General features: G+C 44.0%; 1 protein-coding gene across 1 annotated transcript in view; it reads left to right on the top strand.

Annotated features, from left to right (window-relative positions):
* Positions 1-11,393: 11,393 nt before the first annotated feature.
* Positions 11,394-24,512, top strand: part of TNFSF12 (TNF superfamily member 12) — a 129,422-nt gene continuing 116,303 nt past the window's right edge. Inside the window, exon 1 of the mRNA XM_069218707.1 lies at positions 11,394-11,971. Within this exon, the coding sequence (XP_069074808.1) occupies positions 11,777-11,971 (195 nt within the window). The 5' untranslated portion in view covers positions 11,394-11,776. The remainder of the gene's footprint in view (positions 11,972-24,512) is intronic.

Genomic DNA, 24,512 nt, shown 5'->3' with positions numbered 1-24,512 from the left:
GGAAATACGTACACCAGCCGCCACTCCCATCAAAACCCCTTCAGGTGGAACCCTTCTAGCGTTTTTAGATGCCCACTCTGCCCCAGTATACCCCTCCCTTTCCTGGCAGCCAGCGTATCAAAACAGGAACTGATCTATTTTTTGCAAATACCCAGACACAAATTACATCCCACAGAGGTCTCATGAGAGTTTCCCCACCTCGAGAGATTGTGCAATCTCTTATGAGTTTGTGCAACATTACATAGTTGTGCAGGAATTCAGCTGCCATCTTCATCTGCCAATATTTAAACTGCTCCTCGTGGCTAAAACCCTGCTTTGCTCTCGGATTCCTCGAGATCTATCATACATTCGCATCCTTCCTGCTGCAAGGTCCAGCTCTTCTCTCAACTCTTCCTTGGACAGTGGTCACGTTGCTATATTGGGGTCTCTATGCCACTAGCCACATCATTGCATCTGCGATGCTTATACAAGTCGTTGTGCAAGGAACCATGTGGGTAGCATAGCAGAGCAACTCTAGGAATGTATTATTAAACATATTTAAATTTTAATCGGTATCAATTGATAGGAAAGCGCTAACACCAAAAAGGCAGCGTTTATGTAACTTGGGCATACAAGGCCAGTAGTAAACTTTGTTATTATTTACAGCCCGTATTCGGAAATGAAGATGTGTCACCGGCTACTTAGCCAGGGAGACCATCATCTGCAGCACACACACAAAAAAAAAAACACCAACATACGACACTGCGCGACTAAGGCTTTTTTTTTTTTTTTACCGAGTGGTGTTTTCATACATGTCAATAGACCGGATTCAGACGATAGACTCAAATTTTTAAGCCAAAAATGGCTTTATTTTGGATGTCTTCCACCCAATATTTCCTCTGCTTCGATGGAAGTAAATGGGAGAAAATACATTCTCCTGTTATTTTTTTTTTATTTCCCACTTTCCTCTTCCAAAATTTTGGCATGTATGGGTTTAAGAGTTTTTGGTATAATAGTCAATCACATATACAAACACCAATAGCTAAACTAAAAAAAAAGTATCTATTTTCTAAAGATCTGATGTGCTGTAATCAACCAGTTTGACACTCATCTAATTTAGCACAAAAGGATTACAGGCTGTCAGCAACGTTTGATGCGTACAAGTGACTCGCACTCAGGGGTGTAGGAGACCATACATTTCTGGGGGGGACAGCCTTGGGGGACTTTCAATCAACCCTATACAAATCGCTCGTTGTTTACGAACTGCAGGCTCCGATAAATATACATATATATATATATATATATATATATAAAGTGAAATAGGGAGAAAGGAAGGCATGTTTTCACAGTCTGAAAGTATATTTTATTGTTATTTACATTCACAAAGTAATTAGCTCAAATGTGAAAATAACATGTTGATTAACCTTGCATCTTCATGCACCAAGCAAATAAAGGTAGGAGGGTAAAAAGGAAGCACATACCCTTTGCGCCCCGCCACCATCATGCCCTTCGCCTCATGCCAATTGGAACCGCACTGGAGAGATCAAAAGTGATTAGTTACAACAGTTGTAAACTGTGCTTGGAAACCATAGTTCTAATAACACTTCTACTCCTGTGTGTGATCTTGGGCAGCTCAGCTCCACATCAGTCAGAACTAGAAGCATTTCAACTAAAGAAGCTCTTGGAGTTTCAGGCTATATAAACATGGATTCTCTAATCTCTGTATAAACTACAGTCACTAATTTCTTTAGAAATGTCTGTTTGTGATGCACCAAGTCACTGCGTGTAAAGAAAAGACATTCAATGATTATAAAGAAAAGACATCAGAAAATGACTATGATAGGGTTATTACAGTCGAATTCTGACATTACATTGTCTTCTACTAGAGCTAGCAGCCAAGGTAAAAGGCAGATCAGGTCACAGAGCATAATTAATGCAGCTGTTTAAAGCAAAAAAATTGAATGTTGCTTTTCTTTCTTCTGCTGTACTTTAATAGCTTGGAATGACAGAAGCTATGCACTAGGGTTTTAAGTGGTTTTTGGGAAAGTTGGTGGTGTGACCATGTATTATATGGGGTAAAATACCCCCTGTGTACATAAGGATATTGCAAGTCACCTTAAAGTTCATACCTTATAAACAAGCATTGGCATAGCCAATAGGTCTCGCCTATGCAAGTTATATTGCCTTTGCCAATGTGTTTTAGCCATGCTGTACACTAGTGAGACTACTATTCTGCATGGCTGAAAGTTAATGGCATAAAGGAGAACGATGTGTCACCGACTGGTGTGGCGTAGTATCATGGAGTAAGTAGAGTGTCCTAGGATGGAGCAGTAAACTACTTTAAAGGAACAGGGGTCCCTTGAATAAAATGCAACACCACTCCCATAAACAATGATATTAAAGTAGTATGCAAATGGAATGTTTTATGCATTTATTCAATCAAAATATAAAAGATCAAATGTAGTGGGAAAACATCAACAGGGGAAATCGAGAAAGACTGGTATTCGGGCCTTACACAAGTTATCTGGATGACCCAATGTCACCAATTACAAGAAAAATGTAAAAAGTAACCTATATAGTGCAGTGGTTTGGAGGAGGCTGGCCTGGTTTGTAGTGGGTACCTATGGTATTTACACCTTATACCATGTCCATTTATCCCTTATTAGTGACATGTAGGCAGTGTCTAGACGCCAGGCTCTCTAGGGGTAGCTGTAGCCAAGGCTTATCTAGGAGATATGCAAAGCTCATGCAATACCACTGTAGTCACACAGTACTCACACACATGAAAGAAAATACTAAGTGTTACAAAAATAAAGGTACTTTATTTTAGTGACACAAATGGCAAAAATACCATAGAGACTATACTCCCTTAGAAGGTAAGTAATACACCAATTATATACACTAGTATGCAGCAATAGCAATAAAAACAGTTAGAAAACAGTGCAATTAGTGAAAATCACAATGGTTAGAAATGGGCCTAGGGGAAACACAAACCATATACTAAGAAAGTGGAATGCGAATGTCGGTTTCCCACCTAGGCAAGTGTGGTGTGTACAGGGGCGCTGGGAGTATTAGAAAACACCAAAGTTAAGTAATAGAACCCACCTCAGAGCCCAGGAAAGCAGAAGTAAATGACGGTAACTTTCCTAGAACACACAAGAACACGAAAAAGAAGATAATGCAAGAACTAGAAGATACTTCAAGACACACAGGGTGGATTCCTGGACCTAAAGACCTGTGAAAGAATGGGACTAAGTCCAAGAAGCACAGAAGAGTCCATGGAGGACAGGGGCCCATGCTAACCCGAATCAAGGTGCAAAAGAAGAACCACTGGTGAAGAACAACAGTCAGTACTGCACCCAAGAAGATGGATGCGGGTTCGTGGTTGGTGCAGATGATATCCCACACCGGATAGATGATTGCAGTCTGGTTTGCATCGCTGGATTCCACCAACAAGCCTTGGCACAGGCAAAGCTCATGTTAGCGGAAAATGGCCACCCAGGAGGAGGAGTCAGAGGGGGCTCTCAGCAACTCAGAGAGCCCACGGAATACCAGGCAGCGCACATAGGAGTCCCCAGCATGGGGACAAAGGAGTTGCAAAAGGAGGCCCACGCAGCACAAAAAGAAAGGATCCCACACCACCAGAGAACCACTCAGGAAGCTGTGCATCTCAGGAAGGAGTGCTGGAGGCCGAAGCTACATGGTACACAAAGAATTTCATACAAGGATGCCAACACGCCTTGGCAACTGAAAAACATGTGGTGCACGGGTACTGTCTTGCGTGAGAAGGCAAGCTCTTACCTCCACCAAAGTTGGACAGTAGGACGTCAGGACCATCAGGACCACTTCAGTCCACCACCCGTGATGTAGGATCCATGCAACTCGACAGGAGAGGGGACCCACGCAGATGGTCGTCGTTGCAGAGAGGTGCCTGCTGAAGCAGGGGAGTGACTCCTTCACTCCAAGGGAGATTTGTTCATTCTTCTGGTGCAGACTGAAGACAGGCTGTCCTCTGAGGATGCACGACCGGGAAACAGTTGCATTTGCTGGCCAGAGATGAAGATACAATGTTGCAGAAGTCGTCTTTGCTTCTTTGTTGCAGTTTGTGGAGTTCCTGGAGGGTCCAGATGCAGTTTCTTTGGTGAGAAGGTGAAGTAAAGGATGCAGAGGATTCCTGATGGAGTCTTGCAATCTGAATCTGAAGAACCTCCCAAAGGAGAGACCCTAAATAGCCCTGAAAGGGGGATTGGTCAGCTAAACAGGTAAGCACCTATCAGGGGACGGCTCTGACACCACCTGCTGGCACTGGCCACTCAGATGCTCCCAGAGTTCACTGCCATCTTGGAATCCAAGATGGCAAAACCCAGGGACCTCTGGAGGAGCTCTGAGCACTACCCCTGGGGTGGTGATGGACAGGGGAGTCGTCACTCCCCTTTCCTTTGTCCAGTTTCATGCCAGAGTAGGGACTGGGGATACCTGAACCGGTGTAGACTGGATTATGCAAGGAGGGCACCAAATGTGCCCTTCAAAGCATTTCCAGTGGCCTGGGGAAGGAAGCTACCCCTTCCAAACCTATTTCCAAAGGGAGAGGGTGTAACACGCCTCTATCAAAGGAAATCCTTTATTCTGCCTTCCTGGGCTTGAGCTTCTCAACCAACAGGAGGGCAGAAACCTGTCTGAGAGGTGGCAGCAGCTGGGGCTGCCTGGAAAACCTCAGAAGGCTGGAATGGCAATACCGGGGGTCCTCTAAGGAGCCCCCAGAGTGCATGGAATCATACAACCAATGCTTGCAAAAGCCTTGGGGTATGATTCCAACATGTTTGATACCAAACATACATATGTTCGGAGTTACCATTATGTAGCTGGGAATAGGTAGTGACCTATTTCCAGTACACGTGTAAAATGGCATCCCCACACTCCTGAAGTCTGGGGAAATGGTCCTGGAGGTCGTGGGGGCACCTCTGCTAGTGCAGGGGTGCCCTCACACACAGGTACTCTGCACCCTGCCATCAGGGCTGGAGGGCCTGCTATAGAGGTGACTTATAAGTGACCTGGTGCAGTGTAACTGGCAGTGAAAGGGTGCATGCACCTTTTCACGCAGGCTGCAATGGCAGTTCTGTAGAAGCCATTGCATGGGCTCCCTATGGGTGGCAAAAAAAATGCTGCAGCCCCTAGGGATCTCCTGGAACCCCAATGCCCTGGGTACCTAAGTACCATATACTAGGGACTTATAAGGGGGCACCAGTATGCCAATCTTGGGTGAAATACTGGGTTACCAGTATGCAACAACCATAATTTAAGGGAGAGAGCATAGCTACTGGGGTCCTGATTAGCAAGATCCCAGTAGACACACTCAAACAAACTGGCAAACAGGCCAAATGTGGGGGTAACCAAGCTAGAAAGAGGCTACTTTCCTACACCGACTTTTACATGAATGACTCAAATAGGGAATCTAGAAGTCATTAGCTCATAGTACCTATGCTTATGCCAACTTATGTACAATATCACAAATTAAAGTCAAGGTACTTTGGCCGACAATATTTCGATCCCCTAGACAAGTATCAGGATCATCCTAAGCCTTCGTTAAGCTTGAGTTAAAAGGGTTACAGAGTGCTTGTAACCAAAACGGCGAAGATAAATCTGACTCACGTCTCATATGAGTGACAAGGCAATCAACGGAGATCTGAATCTCTAATCAAGCGCCAATGCCATAAAGTAGTAGTAGAGTGGAGTAGTGTCACAGTGTAATAGAGTGGAGTGGCAGAGTGTCGTAGAGTGGAAAGGCATAAATAAGAGTGAACTGGAGTAGAGTGAAGTAAAGTAACATGAACTAGCATAGAGAAAGTTGGGTAGAGTGTTGTTGAGCATAGTACATTGTTGAATAGTGGAGTGGCATAGAGGGCTGTGCAGTGCCGTTGAGTAGAGTATCGTAGATTGAAGTGGCATAGAGTGGAGTAAAGTGGAATGGAGTGGCGTACAGGGTGTTGTGTAGGGAGTTACAGAGTGGAGAAAGTGTTAGAGTTTAATGGAATAGAGTGTCAGAGTCTAGTATGATGGAGTGTAATGTCAGAGTGAAGTGTCAGAGTGGAGTTGGGTGGTCTAGACTGAAATGGCATAGAGTACAGTGGTGCAAAGTAGATTGGCGTAGAGTGTGGTGGTATAGAGTGCGTTGGTTTTGAGTAAAGGGGTGTAGCGTGCATTGACGAAGACAGCACTGGTTTAGCGTACAGTGCAGTAGCGTAGAGCGGTGAAGAGTAGAGGGGAGCAGAGTGGAGTGGCACTGCATAGATTGCACTTGTTCAGAGTGCTGTGTCATAGAGTGATGCGGTGCATGGTAGAGTGGAGTGGTGCATGGTAGAGTAGACTGGTGTAGAGTGTAATGGTGGGGTGCAGTGATGCAGAGTAGAGTGGCATAGTAGAGTGGCATAGTGTAGTGGCATATAGTACATTTGTGTAGAGTGCAGTAGAGTGGCATATAGTTGAGTGGTGCAGAGTAGAGTGCAGTGGTGCAGAGTAGAGTGGAGTATAGTTCAGTGGCAGAGTGCAGTGTTGCAGAGTAGAGTGTCAGAAAGGGCAGTGGTGTAGAGTAGAGTGTCATTGTAAGGAAATGCCTCCTTGGCATGGTTGCCCCCTGACTTTTTGCCTTTGCTGATGCTATGTTTACAATTGAAAGTGTGCTGAGGCCTGCTAACCAGGCCCCAGCACCAGTGTTCTTTCCCTAACCTGTACTTTTGTATCCACAATTGGCAGACCCTGGCATCCAGATAAGTCCCTTGTAACTGGTACTTCTAGTACCAAGGGCCCTGATGCCAAGGAAGGTCTCTAAGGGCTGCAGCATGTCTTATGCCACCCTGGAGACCTCTCACTCAGCACAGACACACTGCTTGCCAGCTTGTGTGTGCTAGTGAGGACAAAACGAGTAAGTCGACATGGCACTCCCCTCAGGGTGCCATGCCAGCCTCTCACTGCCTATGCAGTATAGGTAAGACACCCCTCTAGCAGGCCTTACAGCCCTAAGGCAGGGTGCACTATACCATAGGTGAGGGTACCAGTGCATGAGCATGGTACCCCTACAGTGTCTAAACAAAACCTTAGACATTGTAAGTGCAGGGTAGCCATAAGAGTATATGGTCTGGGAGTCTGTCAAACACGAACTCCACAGCACCATAATGGCTACACTGAAAACTGGGAAGTTTGGTATCAAACTTCTCAGCACAATAAATGCACACTGATGCCAGTGTACATTTTATTGTAAAATACACCCCAGAGGGCACCTTAGAGGTGCCCCCTGAAACTTAACCGACTATCTGTGTAGGCTGACTAGTTTTAGCAGCCTGCCACAAACCGAGACATGTTGCTGGCCCCATGGGGAGAGTGCCTTTGTCACTCTGAGGCCAGTAACAAAGCCTGCACTGGGTGGAGATGCTAACACCTCCCCCAGGCAGGAATTGTCACACCTGGCGGTGAGCCTCAAAGGCTCACCTCCTTTGTGCCAACCCAGCAGGACACTCCAGCTAGTGGAGTTGCCCGCCCCCTCCGGCCAGGCCCCACTTTTGGCGGCAAGGCCGGAGAAAATAATGAGAAAAACAAGGAGGAGTCACTGGCCAGTCAGGACAGCCCCTAAGGTGTCCTGAGCTGAGGTGACTCTGACTTTTAGAAATCCTCCATCTTGCAGATGGAGGATTCCCCCAATAGGGTTAGGATTGTGACCCCCTCCCCTTGGGAGGAGGCACAAAGAGGGTGTACCCACCCTCAGGGCTAGTAGCCATTGGCTACTAACCCCCCAGACCTAAACACGCCCTTAAATTTAGTATTTAAGGGCTACCCTGAACCCTAGAAAATTAGATTCCTGCAACTACAAGAAGAAGGACTGCCCAGCTGAAAACCCCTGCAGCGGAAGACCAGAAGACGACAACTGCCTTGGCTCCAGAAACTCACCGGCCTGTCTCCTGCCTTCCAAAGATCCTGCTCCAGCGACGCCTTCCAAAGGGACCAGCGACCTCGACATCCTCTGAGGACTGCCCCTGCTTCGAAAAGACAAGAAACTCCCGAGGACAGCGGACCTGCTCCAAGAAAAGCTGCAACTTTGTTTCCAGCAGCTTTAAAGAACCCTGCAAGCTCCCCGCAAGAAGCGTGAGACTTGCAACACTGCACCCGGCGACCCCGACTCGGCTGGTGGCGATCCAACACCTCAGGAGGGACCCCAGGACTACTCTAAGACTGTGAGTACAAAAACCTGTCCCCCCTGAGCCCCCACAGCGCCGCCTGCAGAGGGAATCCCGAGGCTTCCCCTGACCGCGACTCTTTGAATCCTAAGTCCCGACACCTGGGAGAGACCCTGCACCCGCAGCCCCCAGGACCTGAAGGACCGGACTTTCACTGGAGGAGTGACCCCCAGGAGTCCCTCTCCCTTGACCAAGTGGAGGTTTCCCCGAGGAACCCCCCCCTTGCCTGCCTGCAGCGCTGAAGAGATCCCTCGATCTCTCATTCACTTCCATTACAAACCCGACGCTGGTTTCTACACTGCACCCGGCCGCCCCCGCGCTGCTGAAGGTGAAATTTCTGTGTGGGCTTGTGTCCCCCCCGGTGCCCTACAAAACCCCCCTGGTCTGCCCTCCGAAGACGCGGGTACTTACCTGCAAGCAGACCGGAACCGGGGCACCCCCTTCTCTCCATTCTAGCCTATGTGTTTTGGGCACCACTTTGAACTCTGCACCTGACCGGCCCTGAGCTGCTGGTGTGGGGACTTTGGGGTTGCTCTGAACCCCCAACGGTGGGCTACCTTGGACCAAGAACTAAGCCCTGTAAGTGTCTTACTTACCTGGTTAATCTAACAAATACTTACCTCCCCTAGGGACTGTGAAAATTGCACTAAGTGTCCACTTTTAAAACAGCTATTTGTGAATAACTTGAAAAGTATACATGCAATTTTGATGATTTGAAGTTCCTAAAGTACTTACCTGCAATACCTTTCGAATGAGATATTACATGTAGAATTTGAACCTGTGGTTCTTAAAATAAACTAAGAAAAGATATTTTTCTATATAAAAACCTATTGGCTGGATTTGTCTCTGAGTGTGTGTACCTCATTTATTGTCTGTGTGTATGTACAACAAATGCTTAACACTACTCCTTGGATAAGCCTACTGCTCGACCACACTACCACAAAATAGAGCATTAGTATTATCTATTTTTACCACTATTTTACCTCTAAGGGGAACCCTTGGACTCTGTGCCTGCTATTCCTTACTTTGAAATAGCACATACAGAGCCAACTTCCTACAGTCATAGAATGCATTGGTGTAGAGTAGAGTGGTATAGAGTGCATTGGTGTAGAGTGCAGTGGTGTAGAGTGCAGTCATGTAGAGTGATACAAAGTAGAGAAGAGTGGCTTAGAGTACAGTGGCTTAGAGTAGAATAGAGTTGCATAGAGTGCCGTGGCATAGAGTAGATTGCTGCAGAGTACAGTATAGTGGCGAAGAGTAGATTGTTGCAGAGTGGAGCATAGTGATGTAGAGTGCAGTAGCATAGAGCGGTGCAGAGCAGATTGGAGTGGCGCAGGGTACATTGGAGTGGTGCAAGGTAGATTAGACTGGCATAGCATAGAGTGGAGTTGCGTAGATTGCAGTTGCATAGAGGAGATGATTTCAAAGTACAGTGAAGTGCCTACAGTGGAGTGGTGTAGAGTAGATTAGAGTGCTGTGGTGCAGAAAAGAGTGCAGTGGGACAGAGTACAGTGGCATTGAATGCAGTGGTGCAGAGCAGAGTGGCGTGGAGTTCAGTGGCAGAGTGCAATGTTGCAGATTAGAGGGTCGCAGAGTACAGTGGTGTATTGTAGAGTAGCATAGAGTGCAGTCGCCTAGAGTGCTGTGGCGCAGAGTACAGTGGCATTGAAAGCAGTGGAATGGAGTGCTGCGGTGCAGAGTAGATTGGCATGGAGTGCATTGGATTTGAGTAAAGTGGTGAAGAGTGCACTGGCAGAGTGCAGGGGTGTAGTGTACAATGGTTAGAGTAGAATAGCATAGATTGCAGTGGCGTAGTGTAGAGTGCTGCAGAGTAGAAGTGGTACAGCATAGATTGCAGTGGCGTGGTGTAGAGTGGAGTGGCACAGCATAGATTGCAGTGGAGTAGAGTAGCACAGAGTGGAGAAAAGTGGTGTAGGGTGCAGTGGCATAGGGTAGATTGTTTCAGAGTAGAGTGAAGAAAAGATAGAGAAAAGATAATATACTTCAATATGCTGAAGTATGTAACGATAACAACAACATAAATAATAACGCTAGGCATAACGGCCCAAAATGAAATATGGCTTCTCCCCGTTAGCCACGCTGTAATCAAGCCTTTCATTACCCAGATAACAAAACATTAAACATAAATGTTAGAAAAATATACCCTTCTAATAGCTAAATTGTTGTGTGAAAAGGTAAAATCTGGGCCCAATCTCGACTTCACTGTTTCACCAACTGGTGTGATCTTAGGCAAAAACAAACATTGTGTTTCACATAGTCTCCTTTCTAGCCTGCAGGTGTCAGGCTGAGTGGGACTCTGTTATATCTTTAGATCATGCTCAATGTCTTGCAGCTCCTCTTGAAGGCCTCCTGCAGTGCTCCTCTTCAAGGCGGCAGGTGATGCAGACAGTAATCATCCCAAACTCTTTTCTCCTCCTCCTGCCCTTTGTTCTTATGAGCACCCTTAATGCCCACAGGTGTGAACAGGACAAACAAAAGAGCAGGGGGCCTCCTGACTCACCTTCATTCTGTTACCATCAGATTGGAGGATGGTCAGTACAGAGCTGTTATAATTAGCGCTTTTGTGCGCTAATGGCCCTCTGAATAATAGATGTGAGAGGGGAAATTATTGTGTCCCCCTTGTCCCCCCCACCTTCGTCCCCCGTGTCCCCCACCCTCCAAAATCTGGGGGGGATACATCCCCCGCGTCCCCCACACTTCCTACGCCCATGCTCGCACTTCACATTGAGCTCTGAGGAGCAGACTAGTAAAAAACATGCTGAGATATCTCTCACAGAGCTACACTCCAGGGTTAGAATAGCTGAACCACCGCAAGCCGGTTCTTTTTTTTTTTTCCCTCTTTCCAGACCGTCACTAAAAATAACTTTGGATGCTGTACTTTTACAGCGTGTCAGCAGAAATGGTATTATCATTGTAAATAATATATAGAACACTACGAGTCACAAACATTATAAGTCTTCTCGGCGACGGAACAAATATTTCCCGATATTCTGTGGCAAGCCAACAGATGTTTCTCTGCGTGTAGAAAGAAAACAAAATAAACACTTTCCCCGCCCGCTTTTTAATGAGACAGCAGAAACGTGATTTCAGTTATCTGATACAAGCATTAGGTTCCAAACATTTGGCTTTTCTTCCCTCTCTCTCTCTCTGCTCTCACACTGCCTGTTTCCTGTCATTATGTTTTTCATTTCTCTCTTACTTTTTGGCACAGGCCCCAGAAAAAAAATCAGATTTAAAGGCTATTGTTGGAGAGTTGTGTTGTCTTGTGCTTTTGCAGTCTTCCTTCCTGCTCGTGTAGCCCGCGGCTTGCTCTGGGAGGCCAGCGTACGTACTTCGATCACAGGGGGCTGGCCGGCGCGCCCCCCGGGCCCTGCGTGCGTTCCTCGGCTCCGGGGGTCCGCCGGCGCGTAAGCCGCGGTCGGGGGACGCCCGGAGGACTAGCTGGAACGGTCGCCCAGGCACCAGGAGTTCGCCGGGCGGGCTTCTTTCGACGAAGTTGCGTGCAGCCCGGAGCGGAAAGCTTGCTATGGCTTAGGACGTGCAGGGGAGCCATGCCGCTGCAGCTGCCGGGAAGGAGGCCGGCGTCGTCGTCGCGGGCCGGCCTGCAGCCGGTCGCGCTAATGGTGGTATCGGGGGCCGCGCTCTTCCTCGCCTCGCTCAGCCTGCTGCTGGCCGCCTCAACCTGGGGGCGCAACCTGTGCCTGTCCCGAGCCTTGGAGGAAGGCCTAGCCAGGCCGCAGCCTCAGGTAAGTGCGCCGTCACCTATGGCAACGGGGTCATGCGTGCTGACGCTCACGCGGCGGCGTTGTCGCAGGTAGGCACGAGGGCCCCTCCGACGCCCGTTCCTCAGTTACAGGTACTGGAGGGGTTGCCATGTCAACGGGATCTTGCGTGCCTACGTTGGAGGGACGCAGCCGCAGGTAATGGCGCGGTTGCCATGGCATCGGGGCCTAGCGAAGCCTAGCTAGAGTAAAGTTGTCACAGGTACAACAAGTGTTCCCAAGGCAACGAAGACTAACCAAGCTTGTGGGCGTGTAGTACGGTCACAGGTAACCACGCGTCGCCCATGGTAACAGCGCGGAACCCGGGGCTCACCAGGTAGTGGGTCTGCACGCGCAATGCTGGCACAGGCCCACGTGCACTGCTTGTCATATGGACCCAGGCTGGTTGAGAGTTCGGTTGGCTAGTGCACCTGCTGCAGAAATATCTGTCCCCTGTTTTGGAGTAATAGACGCCCCGAAAACCATGGAGAAAGACGGATTTTCATGTGTACCTCTGCAGGGGTAGCAATGGACGTCATTTAGGGGTCGCAGCTGAACCTCTGGCACTGCCTTTGCGACCCCCGGCCTCAGAGGTTGCAAGATGAGCGTCAAGCACAGAAGGGCAGCTCCATTTCCTTGTTTTTTTGTCAATCCTTTGTTACACTAATCACGAATAATCTATTATTTGCAATTAGTGTAATAAAAAATGAGTTACAGTTTTCTGGAATATGACCCTCCCTGGCATCTGAGACAAGTAAAAATGATTTAAAATGTTTGTTGTGTGCGTGCGTGCAGGTGACATAGTGTTTATGTGAGAGCAAGCGTGTGTATTTGTAAATGCTTGTGTATGTGTAAGCATGCTTGTGAGTTAAAGTAAAGGTTAAATGACGTGTAATGTCACCTTCGCTATCCCTGGCATTTTGGTGAATTGACGTTCATGGGGTTAGCCAGTAAAATTCACAATGGAGCAAGATGAGTGACAAAAATAACACTGCCAAATATGCATTTCTTTTTGCACGTTTTGTTAGTTTTCTTTGTTGGCACGCTGCAAATGTGTAGCCTTACTTTTATGTCTTGCCGTACATCCCAGCGTTTAGCTTATCAAAATGTGTCCACCCTGCCTGTTTGCATCTCAGTAACGTGCATCAGGAGGAAAAGAAAACTAGCATTGCAGCGACTGAGGGGTAACTGGTAAACTAAGGGTGACGAGGAGACCCTGCAGTACTTGTCCTGCACCTTCATTTAATAACCGAAAGCATTCTGGGAGCCACAGTCTCTGATTCTTTCAGTTACACTCAAGGTTCCTATTGCGATGAGGTGTATACAAAAGACAAGGGCAGCCTCATGGTGACCTAACTTTTCAGATCACAGGCCTAAGTGTTATCAAATTAGGTTAATGTGCATGCTAAAGGCCATGGCAGAGAAGGGCTCATCAATTTCTCCAATTTGAGAACTATGAGCCAGGTGTAGTAAATACTGGTCACAAAAAACTTTGCGACCAGTATATCATTTTTACAAACCAACCTATGTGGTAACCGGTTGGTTAAAAAAAAGTTATGTTCCGGGTGGGTTGTAATCCAGACTACCTTCTGAACATTTTTGAGGTATGCTGCACATTGCAATTCACTCCGATTGGAAGCCATCACAGTAGTGGTGGCCTATGAGGCTCAGCAGACCACCATGACTGCGATAGCCTTTAAATAAAGGAAACTTGTTTTATAATGTCTGTTTTCCTTAAAGGACATAGTGTTGTGTTTAGACTAAAAAGAAAGTAAACTTTGATTGTTTGAGATTTAGCAGTGGTCCCTGACAACAAGCTTATTTTACATTCAGAATGGGGAAGACGACTTCTTAAATTTTGCAAATGGGGTTACCACATCAACTCAACTCAATTCAATGTTTTGTGACAAGATTACAGTCCAAAATATTGATGAATCGCATACCGATTCGGTATTTAGAATGGGCGTCCTCAACAAGCCCCTTCCAAATAGTGAATTGGTATGAGGTCACATTTCGATTTTAAGAGGTAGTAAAAGTATATTGGCTCCTAAAATGGGATTGGTACATTAGAAAAATCATTTTTGCAGTCTCCTACTCCAAATCCTAGCATTTGCGACAGAAAAATAGCTTTATACATTTGGCCTCTGACCCTTTTGATAATACTGGATCGCTGATTACGTTTGTAAAACTAGCCCCGGAATGCTCTCTGGGAGTATTGTGTGTCTGGTATTATGTAAGCAATAGCAGTGTTATTTTTTTTCCGGACTTCATTATATGGAGGTAGCAATCAGTAGCACCAAGGTCATGGAATGTGCATGGGGGTCACTGCACCCCAATGACGGCGGTTATACTTCCAGACCAGGAGCAGTGGGAATTTTGTTTGATTAAATCAAAGGTTCCACCTGTTGGTGTCACAATACCACTCAAAACCTAAGCTGACACATCAAACAAGGCAAATTCTGGAGAGAAAACAAGGCAGTAGAGCATTGGAGGGCTGTGTCAGAACTATGCAATGGAACGGCCAAACTGCATTGCAGGAGCAGGCTTGTTAGTTGTGGTTAATCTGCTTTCTGGCTGTGGCTTTCTAGAAGATTAATACACTTCAGTCTGGTACAGAAGTGCCTTGTAAAATCAGAAGAGCTGACACCTTGTTAAGGGAGTGCTCATGCTACTTCTTTCGTCACCTATAACTTGTTGCATGTGGAGCGAGGGCCCTGTGCAGTCCGCATAATGCAACATCTATGCATCCAAAGAACACTCCTCACATGTTATACTTTGATTATTTAGCACTCATGATTTGCAAACCCTAGCTGTCAAGGTGGCTCAAGTGTCTGAATGCACCTGTTGTACTGCACAGGCCCAGTTCTAATCCCGATAAAGGCTCATCCAGCCTTTTATTCTACCTAAGGGTTGATATATTATATTCTTCCGAGAAGTAAAAATCACCCCCATTGTTTATTTTTTATTCAGTTTTATCAAGCTTGACTCTGGTTCCCAAAAGCATCAGCATTCTTTACTCATGTATAGTTAAAATATTTAGTTCCTCGTTACAAGTTTGTTGGAGAAGAGTGGGGTATTCAACAAACATGGTAAATGCCATTTCCCCAGGGTGATGATCCGCATTATACATAGGAAAATGAGGCATAATCTGGATTAATGATTTAACAAACTCCTCTTGTTTCGCCTTTTTTTCTTTGCCTTTTTCCACTGCTGAAAGTTATCAGGGGAAAACTGCGAGGGTGTGATAATTATCACACAACTCCTAATTCGTATCCCTGTGCAAACAGTTAACTCATAATGAGTGCCATAGAGTAAACATATACAATGCAATTGGTTATTAACAATGAGCCATTTTACAGATCACAAAGGAGACCTACTTAAGAGGAAATTGACCTAAAATGTCTTTGAAATACGAGATCAGAATTCTCAAGTTACCCTTTCAGAGTTTCAGTAGGTCATCCAGTTCAGTTTTTTGTTTTGAACTGTGGAATTTGTAGTCTTACATTTATAGTGGGACAAACTTACACTCAAGAGTTTCAGGATGCTTCGTAAACATGGATTTGATGAGCAGCTCGTGGTGGATGGAATAGGGAAAACATTTTCGTCTCAAACATCAATAGATGTAGGTTACAGTCTAGTTAAAGTATCATTAGTAACAAACTCTGGCAAAGACAATAGATCTAGCTTGCATTTTGAGTCCCGACAAAAATATTTAAAAAAGCCTACATCCGTGAAAAAGGCAACCATTGGCAATGCCAATCGATCTCCCTTACCTTTACATACAGGAAAGACTAGCTAGCATTGCCAATGCTTGTTGATAGTATTCATCAGTACCTGCTAAGATAAATGTCCTACCTTCCACATTTCTGCTGGATTTTTTCTAGTGACTAGCAGGTGGCAGGGATCTTCAGCAAACAGCTGTTGTTTAAATGTAGATCTGTTTTCTTTGATGCAGTGCGGGCTGGAAGAGGACGAATGACAACTCTACAGACGTGAAACCAAAATGTTCCTGTGGGAGGGTTAAATAAAAAAAAGGAGAAAGGCAACAAATAAGACTAAGACAACTGTAATTGACACAACAGCCATCCAGTCTGAGCAAAGATTGGCTCTGTGGCATATTGTGTATACACACAATACTGGCTGTAGTGAGGCCACAAGCCAGAAAAGGATTGATTTCCTTTTATAATGTCAATAAAACTATGAGATTAAGAATTTAATGTGTGATTATTCAGTGTACATTGCAGACGTAAAATAGTGAACCATTCATTAGAAAGATGAAGGTGGTGGAATGATATACCAACCAGCTACTAGCATGAGGCGTGGGGTGGACCCAAAGCCCATTCTATGTATATGTTAAATAATTAGCAAAAACTGGCTGTGCAGACAGCTGCATTGTCAAGCCAGCCCAAAAATGTGAGTTTTTCTGTTGGACACAATGGTCTGAGTGCCTGAGAGTATTTATATCATTATCTTCATTAAGGGTAATTCCAGACGGTAATACATGGCATATGTAAGTTAAAACCCTCTCTCTATACAAGGCAATAGTGAAAGCTGATTTAATTTCCCACAGGAGAAAAGCTGAATGCAATAGCAGTAGCTATAAGGGTGATGGAAGAAAGGATTTAGAATGACTTTACTTGGGGCTGGTGCCATCACACCCAGTACACATTGTAGATTGGAAGATGATCATGATGTATGGATGTAGGGACAGAGGAGTGGACATGCATGGTAAATAGCATGGTGTTGTGATAGTAGGTGTTCAGGTGTACCTGTAGGACTATGTCTCTTGCAGAACACCATATTATTGTTTGTCACCTCTATAATGATGTATTTAATGGGCATTCTGGTATGTTGGAAAGGTAAGTTAACAGTAGATGCTGAGGGGAACTGTAATAAGCAGACACACTATGATGGAGCGTGCCTTCTTATCCTCTCTTGAGTATGTCGGGTAAAATCTACTTTAATAAATTCAAGAAGATCACAGTAAATGAGTGTAGAAGCAATCTTTACAAAAATGGCAACAAGGTCCAACACACTCGAACCCTTTTGGGGTAAAATCTTGAATGGGTGATCGGCATTGGAATTCATATCACTACATTCTGTTCTAGCAAGTACTTTTTAATTATTAACCAGGATTGCCATTAAACTCAATATTGTGCCTAGCGAGTGTTCACTCAATGCCAGCACAACATATATTAGTTAAGAAACCACATACCTAGGAGTGCTTAAACCATCGCAGCTGTTCTTCACAACTTGCCTGATGTCACTGGAAAGCAATTGAGAATGCACATGCGTGCTCTCCAAACGTGGATGCTGCCATCTTGAGAGAACCAAGCGTATGCAATGTAGCAGGGTTTCATTTTTACAGTTTATGCTGTGCCTGTACACATCCATGCCACCATTTTAAATCGGAAATCATCTTACAAGCACTCCATGCGTAGTATTGAGTGCAGTTGAAAGGAAGGTGCCGCCTTATCGAAGTCAGGATCCATTATTTACATGCTCCTCACATTCCACTTCTACCTGCATTAGGTGATATTGAAATGAACTTCACTAGGGTTCGTTATCTACATTATTGCTAGTTTCAGATTATCTATCATCTCAAGACTCCTAAATAGAGGTGAGTTCTGATTTCAGTTAGTGGCTCATATTGAGAGAGATTATAGGAGATAGTAACAGTGCTATGTTCTTGACACTGGGGTAATGTTCTGAACTTCTTTAAATAATTTCCCTTTGCGGGTTTTGGCACTCATTAATTTATTCATATTAGATTTGTTTTTCCGATGCTACTGGTGCTTATGATAAGGTAACTGTACTGTTATACATACCAAAAAAAAAAAAAAAAAAAAAAAAAAAAACTTACCACTACATCTTCCACTGGCTATAACATATTGGCATCTGGAAATGTATAAAATCTTTCTCCACCACAAGCTTTCTACCATCTGGTGAACCAATGTTAAAATGGGAAGATTGGCGAGAGTATTTCACAACTTATATTTCAACGTTTGATAGTGAAGATGAAGAATTAACAGCTGAAAAGAAAAAGAAAATGTTATTATATTGTTTGGGCGCTGGTGGTCTAAAAGTATACAATCATACAAACAAAAACATTACACCTGAAAGTCAAGGGGATGTCTAAATCTTCCAACGCATTGGAGTATACAACTATAAACCTACTATATGTGTTGCAGTGGATACTTATCAACTCTTTCACAGGAAACAAGGTAAAGAAGAATCAATGAAGGATTAAGTTTCTGCTTTAAAAAAAAATTGCTTTAAACACATTGTTTTTTAATTCTACATAAAAAAATAGTTAGGGACCAAGTAGTAATGTGAGTTGCCAACTGAAGCATTGAAGACAATTTATGGGTGAAGGGTGAAAATGGTAGGGTTAGTATTTGTCCTACATTTCTTTGTGTAAGAGAGGGGGGCGTCATTTCCAGAAGTGGTGTAGAATTTGAAAGGGATAACCAGAGAACACAAAATAATGAAGACAGTTCTCAGGGAAAAGCAGGTGTTACAAACCAACGGTTTGAATGGTTGTACGAGGAATAAAATATGGGAAGTTCATTGGAGAAAACAAGACACAATTCCTTATAGGGGGAGGAGGCACCAGGTGATGATGATCAATCGGGTATCCAAATCAGTGGGAATCTGGAACAGCAAGAAGTAATAGAAAACTCTCTGGAGGGAATGATGGCATTCTTTAACAGGGGTACTATAGCTAGCAATAACATAGGTAGACTGGTTGTGCTGTGATTACACCTAGGAGGTTTAAGGATTATTTATGTGAATAATTCCAGATGTACAAAATTTAATTAATTGACTTTTTAGAGTGTTTTCATAGGTATTTATAGTGCACAGTGATATTATAGTTTACAGCTACAGTAATTATTTATTTAGGTATTTAGTTTTAACCTTTTATAAGTACCAGCAGTATATTTATTCCTACTCATACATATTCTCTTAGGTATTTAGCCACTGTGTAATGTGGGGCTCTCTCTTATATAACACCGCACTGTTGTCTGCCACCTCTGTATTAGGATGTGTTCACTGGGCATTCTGGAATGTTGGGAAGGTGAGTTAATGGCAGATCCTATGGGGAACTGTAATGAGCAGAAGCGCTGTGACGAAGCTCCTTGTAATCCTCTCTCAAGTGTGTCGGATAGCATCTACTTTAGTATATTTAAGAAGATCAGAGTAAATGAGTGTGGAAGCAATCTTTACACATGGATCTTATGGCTTCAGCGCATTTATCAGTACAGGGGCATTGCTATGATTATTCCAGCAGAAGCACTAAAGGCTATGGGTGTGAGTTGCTCACTGCTCCCCAATTAGGGGTTTGCTTCTTATCTTTGTTGCCTCAGGGCTCCTGGCTATCTTGATAAACCACTAAATCACAGTTTTCTTATACATCCATACTTCCTCACACATAAATTATGTGCGGTGTTAGAGATTACTGGAGGCTGGAGAGGAGTGTGCCATGCACATGTTCTCCACCTTCCTTTTGAAATCAACTTTGCAAAGCTGTACTACGGGTGGTTTCTAGTTAAGCGAGCAGAGTCACAGTGGCTGGGTTAGTTATAAATTTACTAGGCAGTAGCTAAGTCAATAGAATGAAGGATCATAACCAGACCAAAAAGCATTGGTAAAAATAGTGGGGCAGGTTAGCGAGAGGAGAAATTCTATATTCATATGTAAAGCTGAAAAGACTGGGACACGTGTAAGTGGTATTTGTAAAGGACAACCTCCTAATTTCTATAGCCTTTTAGTACAAGGGGCTGCTGTTTATGCTAGTGTTCAATATCATTTGTCTGTGCTTTGATATAAATATACCAGCATAGTGTCTGTGTGTGTTTGCACCATTAGAACACTTGGTGTAATATGCCCCCAAGTGCTGAGTACCGCTGACTGTGTCTCAGTTTTTGTGTGACTATGTTTGTGCTACTGTGTCCATGTATGTGAGCTTGTGTCTGCTTCTCAGACTTTATGTGGCTTTATCTTAGCTTAGTATTTGTGTCAATTAGCTAGGGCCCATGTCCTGGTATCACTGTTTCAATGCACATGTTCTAGTGGCCACGTCTTGGTATTTATTCGTTTTCAAATGCCTAGGTTAGTCATTTGCTGGGGCCCTGGGTCCATGTCCAGGTACACTATTATTGTTCAGTGTTAGTCTCCCATGCTCAGTAACTGGTACCCAGGGTTCGTGTCTTTGTCAGTTTTCCACTTTTCGTGTTTCATGGTCCTTGTCCTACAGTAATTATTCCTTTGTTTACTTGAGCCATTTCCAGTGGTTTTTTTTGCCACTGGTAGGGCTTATTTCTAAAGGCCTGCATCCTGGATTCTTTAGAGCCACAGTGTCCATGTTCTTCAGTCTGTGCCACCACATTTTCTTGTTGCATACTTCCTCTTTTTGTCGGAGTACACCCATTTATATTTCCCTAGCCGACCGAGACTTAGGTATAGCTCTGACTTTACAGACAAAAAGAAAATAGGCTGGTATCTCACACCCTCCATTACGACTTTACACGGTGGAAAAAACACAAGAGTTTGAAGAATAGCAGCCCTGCCAGAGAATTTTTCTGATTTTCCATATGTACACACATATTAGAAAGCTACGATAATGGGCATTTACCATTTAATAGCCCACAGCAAACATGAATTAGAATAACCATGATAATAAAACAAACACTACCAAATACCATGAGGATGAAAAGAATGAAAACACCAAACATATACCATAAGTAAAAATCCGATTTTTTTCTGTCTCTGATCTACTGAGATATGCAGTGCTGCCTGCATACTATTTTCTGGCCTACGTCACTGGACCTATAGCTTATTGGGAGAAATGTCCTTGAATAGGGTTACTGCCGTAGAATGTAGGAAGTCCTTCCACCTTTCCAATAAGAAAGGTGAGGTTCATTGTTTTGTGTGTAGTTACAGAGGTTGCCTTATAAGGATGGTATGGCAACCTGTTGCTATATGAAGGTGCTTTGCCATCTGTTGTACGGAGAGGGTGCTTGGTACCTCATTGCTGGGTTACAGCACCTAGAAACCTGTAGCTGAGTTGGTCACTTAGTAACCCATGACTGGCTAGGATTGCATGTCAACCATAAACGCTGAGAGAGTTCGAATGGAAGCCCCAGGTAGTGGCCATTTGTGAATAGCTCATGTATTTATAAGCAGAATGCACATTTCTACAACAGGTCCCTATATAAAAGCAACATATCATATAGCAATATGCACACAACCACATTTTTTTCATTAATCCCCAATAGTTTGAACCCTAAGATGTAGTTAGGAAAAGTAATTAGAAAGTCACAATAGCATGCCAATTGCAACCACATTACAGTCCACGCTCCCCATTGCTTCCGCCAGTGTCAGTGCCTGTTGCCCCTTGCAGCTTTCCCTCCCCTGTCTTACTATAAGTGACTATGAGCCTGATTTATATATCGACGGACAGGTTACTCCATCACAAAGGTGATGGATATCCTGTCTGACGATATTTAAATCCCGGAGGACATAATAGAATTTAGACTTTGGCAGACGGGATATCTGCCACCGTTGTAACGGAGTACCCTGTCCGCCAATATCTAAATCATGCTCCATGTCCCTGTCTCAGAGTCATATTCAGTTTATTATAGTCCATGTCCAGTTTCAGTCAGTGTCTTATTCCCAAATAATTCACCTAGGGCCATATCATTGTCCGGTATCCGTATCTGTGTTTGCTTCCCAGAGTTAGCTTCCCAATGTTCGTGTCTGTTTCCAAATATCCTTGTCCTGGTGTTTATGTCCATGTTCGCTTGTCCGTGCCTAAGTTATAATGTCCTTGAACACAGAGATGATTTCCCACTATTAATGTCCTGCCTAGTTTTGATTCTCTGTGGCCTTGTCCCAGTAGCTGTGCACTGGTGGATGTCACAGTAGATACTTACATTACAGGTTTCTGTTTCCCAGGGTTCAAGCCGTAGGGTCAGTGTCTGTATTGTGTGTCCTTTCATTGTGTGTGTCCCCATGTCATTCTGTTAGTGTCCTTGCCTTAGTATCTGTGGCCTTTTTCTAAGGCCTGTGCCACTTTCTAGTAAGTACACCTTTGCCCCAATATATGCAACATTGTTTCAGTTGCCTTAACCTGGAATCTTACAAGGTATGTATGTATTCAAGCGTGGAAAATTAATTTTATTAAAAAAAAATAATGATTAACTTAGGTTTGGTTTACCTGATACACCAATTAGGCTGCACTAGACCACGTTATTGAAATGACATGTTTAATTGTTGCGCACAAGCTTTGTTTTTCAGTTCTTTACAGAAAATGATTGATCTTTAGCTGCAGGACCGAGCTGCTTCTGTATTGTAAAGTTATAGCTTTTTCCAGGTTAATCAGCTGAAGGGATGTGTTTTAAAAATGTACAAGTTTATGTGCTGAATCTTCATTGGTATGTTTGGCGTTCAAAACAGTCAGTTGTATTAAGGTTCATTCCTTGTGTACTTCCTCTGTGCAAATAAATTGTGCAAGTTAATGGCCAATTAAAATCATGTACAAGTAGGTGTTAGTTAGGGTGGATAAGAAGCTAACTGTCTGATTGGTTTGTTGTGCAAGTAACATTTTAGGGCTGCCTTTTTAGGTCTCGCCTAGGCAGCGCATGCGCTGTCTCTTCAAGACATGCTCTATGTACTCTGTGGGGCCTACAGCCCGCCCATCGCTTCTAATTTGTTGCTTTGCATGTCCTTAACAAAGGTTTGCTTCTCTGTGGTCAGTGTTTGTTATATGTCCCTCCTTTTTGTATGTCGACCCCTCCCATGTAGCATGGCCCTATCACTTATAGTCGTGCCCTTTTGTGCATGTAGGTTTGTTTAAGCCCACAATTTTTTTCTTTTGTTTCTGCCCGTGTTTTCAAATGTCGGCTTTTCTTCCTGTACTTGTTCACACCCAACTGGAGTTCAGCAACGATTGCGTAGTGCAAATAAACATAGTATCAGCATTTGTCATTTTGTTGCTGTTTCATATTTTGTTTCCAATTGAATCTTTTTTGGGTTTCACCATTGTTTTATTTTGTGTATAATCAGCATGTATCCGCATTGTTTTTTCTGTTGGGACGGAGAGAGGTGACACCAAGGTTTGAGCCCGGTTCCCCAGATCTAAAGCAGGCAGTTCTGCATGTTATGCCACATCCTCTCTACCTCCATTATTTTGTTTACAATCAGGATGTATCTGCATTGGTTTTTTTGATCGGCATGGGAAAAGCCGATGCAGAGACTCAAACCCAGTTCCAAAGTGGGCAGCTCTGGATGTTACGGCTCATCTTCTATCCAGACATTGCTAGGCATAGATGTTATCTCGAATACTCTTTCACTGTGCTTGGTTGGGAGCGGCAAAGTTTGGTTATTTATTTTTCGCTTGAAGCGAGCTTCTGTTACTATTGCTACCTCAGACCAGTGGGTGTGACACATGCTGCTCCTGTCTGTGTGTGCCATGGTCGCAAGCTTTCCATTTGTTTCTGCTTCTTATGGCAGCGTTTTCCCTAATGCAGCCATAAGTTTCAGAGGGACGTGAGAAGTTGCATTGCTCCCAGCCATCGCACTGGAACCTCTATGAATGATTGCAAGCAATTCTAAGGTTCATCTGTGAGCTCAATAAGATTAATTTGTCCATTGACCAATTCACTTTCCCCTTCTCTCATCCTCTTTACCTACCCTGTTGACTAACACCCGCCCTCCCGTTCAACCCAACCCAACTCGTGGTTGTCCCCTCCCATTCTCCCTCCCCCTACCCATATCTTATTGGCAAAGCCAGTATCTCACCCCTGGGCAAGACCTTTTGGCTTTGCCAATGATTGTTAACTAATGTCATAAAATGAAATGGTGTGCTATAGTTCCCTAAAACATTATAAAGGGTCCTCGAACATTATGTCTTTAAAATTTAGAGAAAACAGTGATTTAGAAAGAGCTAGAAGCTAGACATTTTTGCTTCAGATATTTTTGTATAGCAGCATTCCTCATTCAAAAGCACTCGTTGTTAATTTAGAGAGGCATTGTTCATTTTGATTCAGTTTTGGCATTAGAAATTTTGCTTATTTTCTCTTTTGCTCATACACAGTTCTTTTTTTTATAAGGGCATGTTATTAATTTAACTATTGCCATATTTGTTGTGCCTACTTTATTTCTTAAAGGCACATTGTATTATTTCATTTATTATTGCTCTGGCTTCTAATTCTAACTTTTTACTTTTATCAATAATTCACATGACATTTGAGTACATTTACAAGCTGAGAACTGAAAGAAGCATAGTTGTGCACACCTTTTCTTAATGGTCTGGGCTGATTATTTGAGTCCAGGATTTTCCCTTACCCGTGAATTGGGTCTCCTTTACATTAATTTGATAGGAGCATCCACACAAGGATGAGACATTGTGCAACCCCAGGGACAGAAAAAAACAAGCGGACATAGGGCCTACATGTGACAAGTCATAATTTAGCACACAGAGGTATGCAACATGGAGGTGAAGTACATTTGGCCAGAGGGGTAC

Source organism: Pleurodeles waltl, chromosome 12, assembly GCF_031143425.1.
Source record: "Pleurodeles waltl isolate 20211129_DDA chromosome 12, aPleWal1.hap1.20221129, whole genome shotgun sequence".
NCBI classification, from domain to species: Eukaryota; Metazoa; Chordata; class Amphibia; order Caudata; family Salamandridae; genus Pleurodeles; species Pleurodeles waltl.
This window is presented reverse-complemented; position numbering and strand designations above follow the sequence as displayed.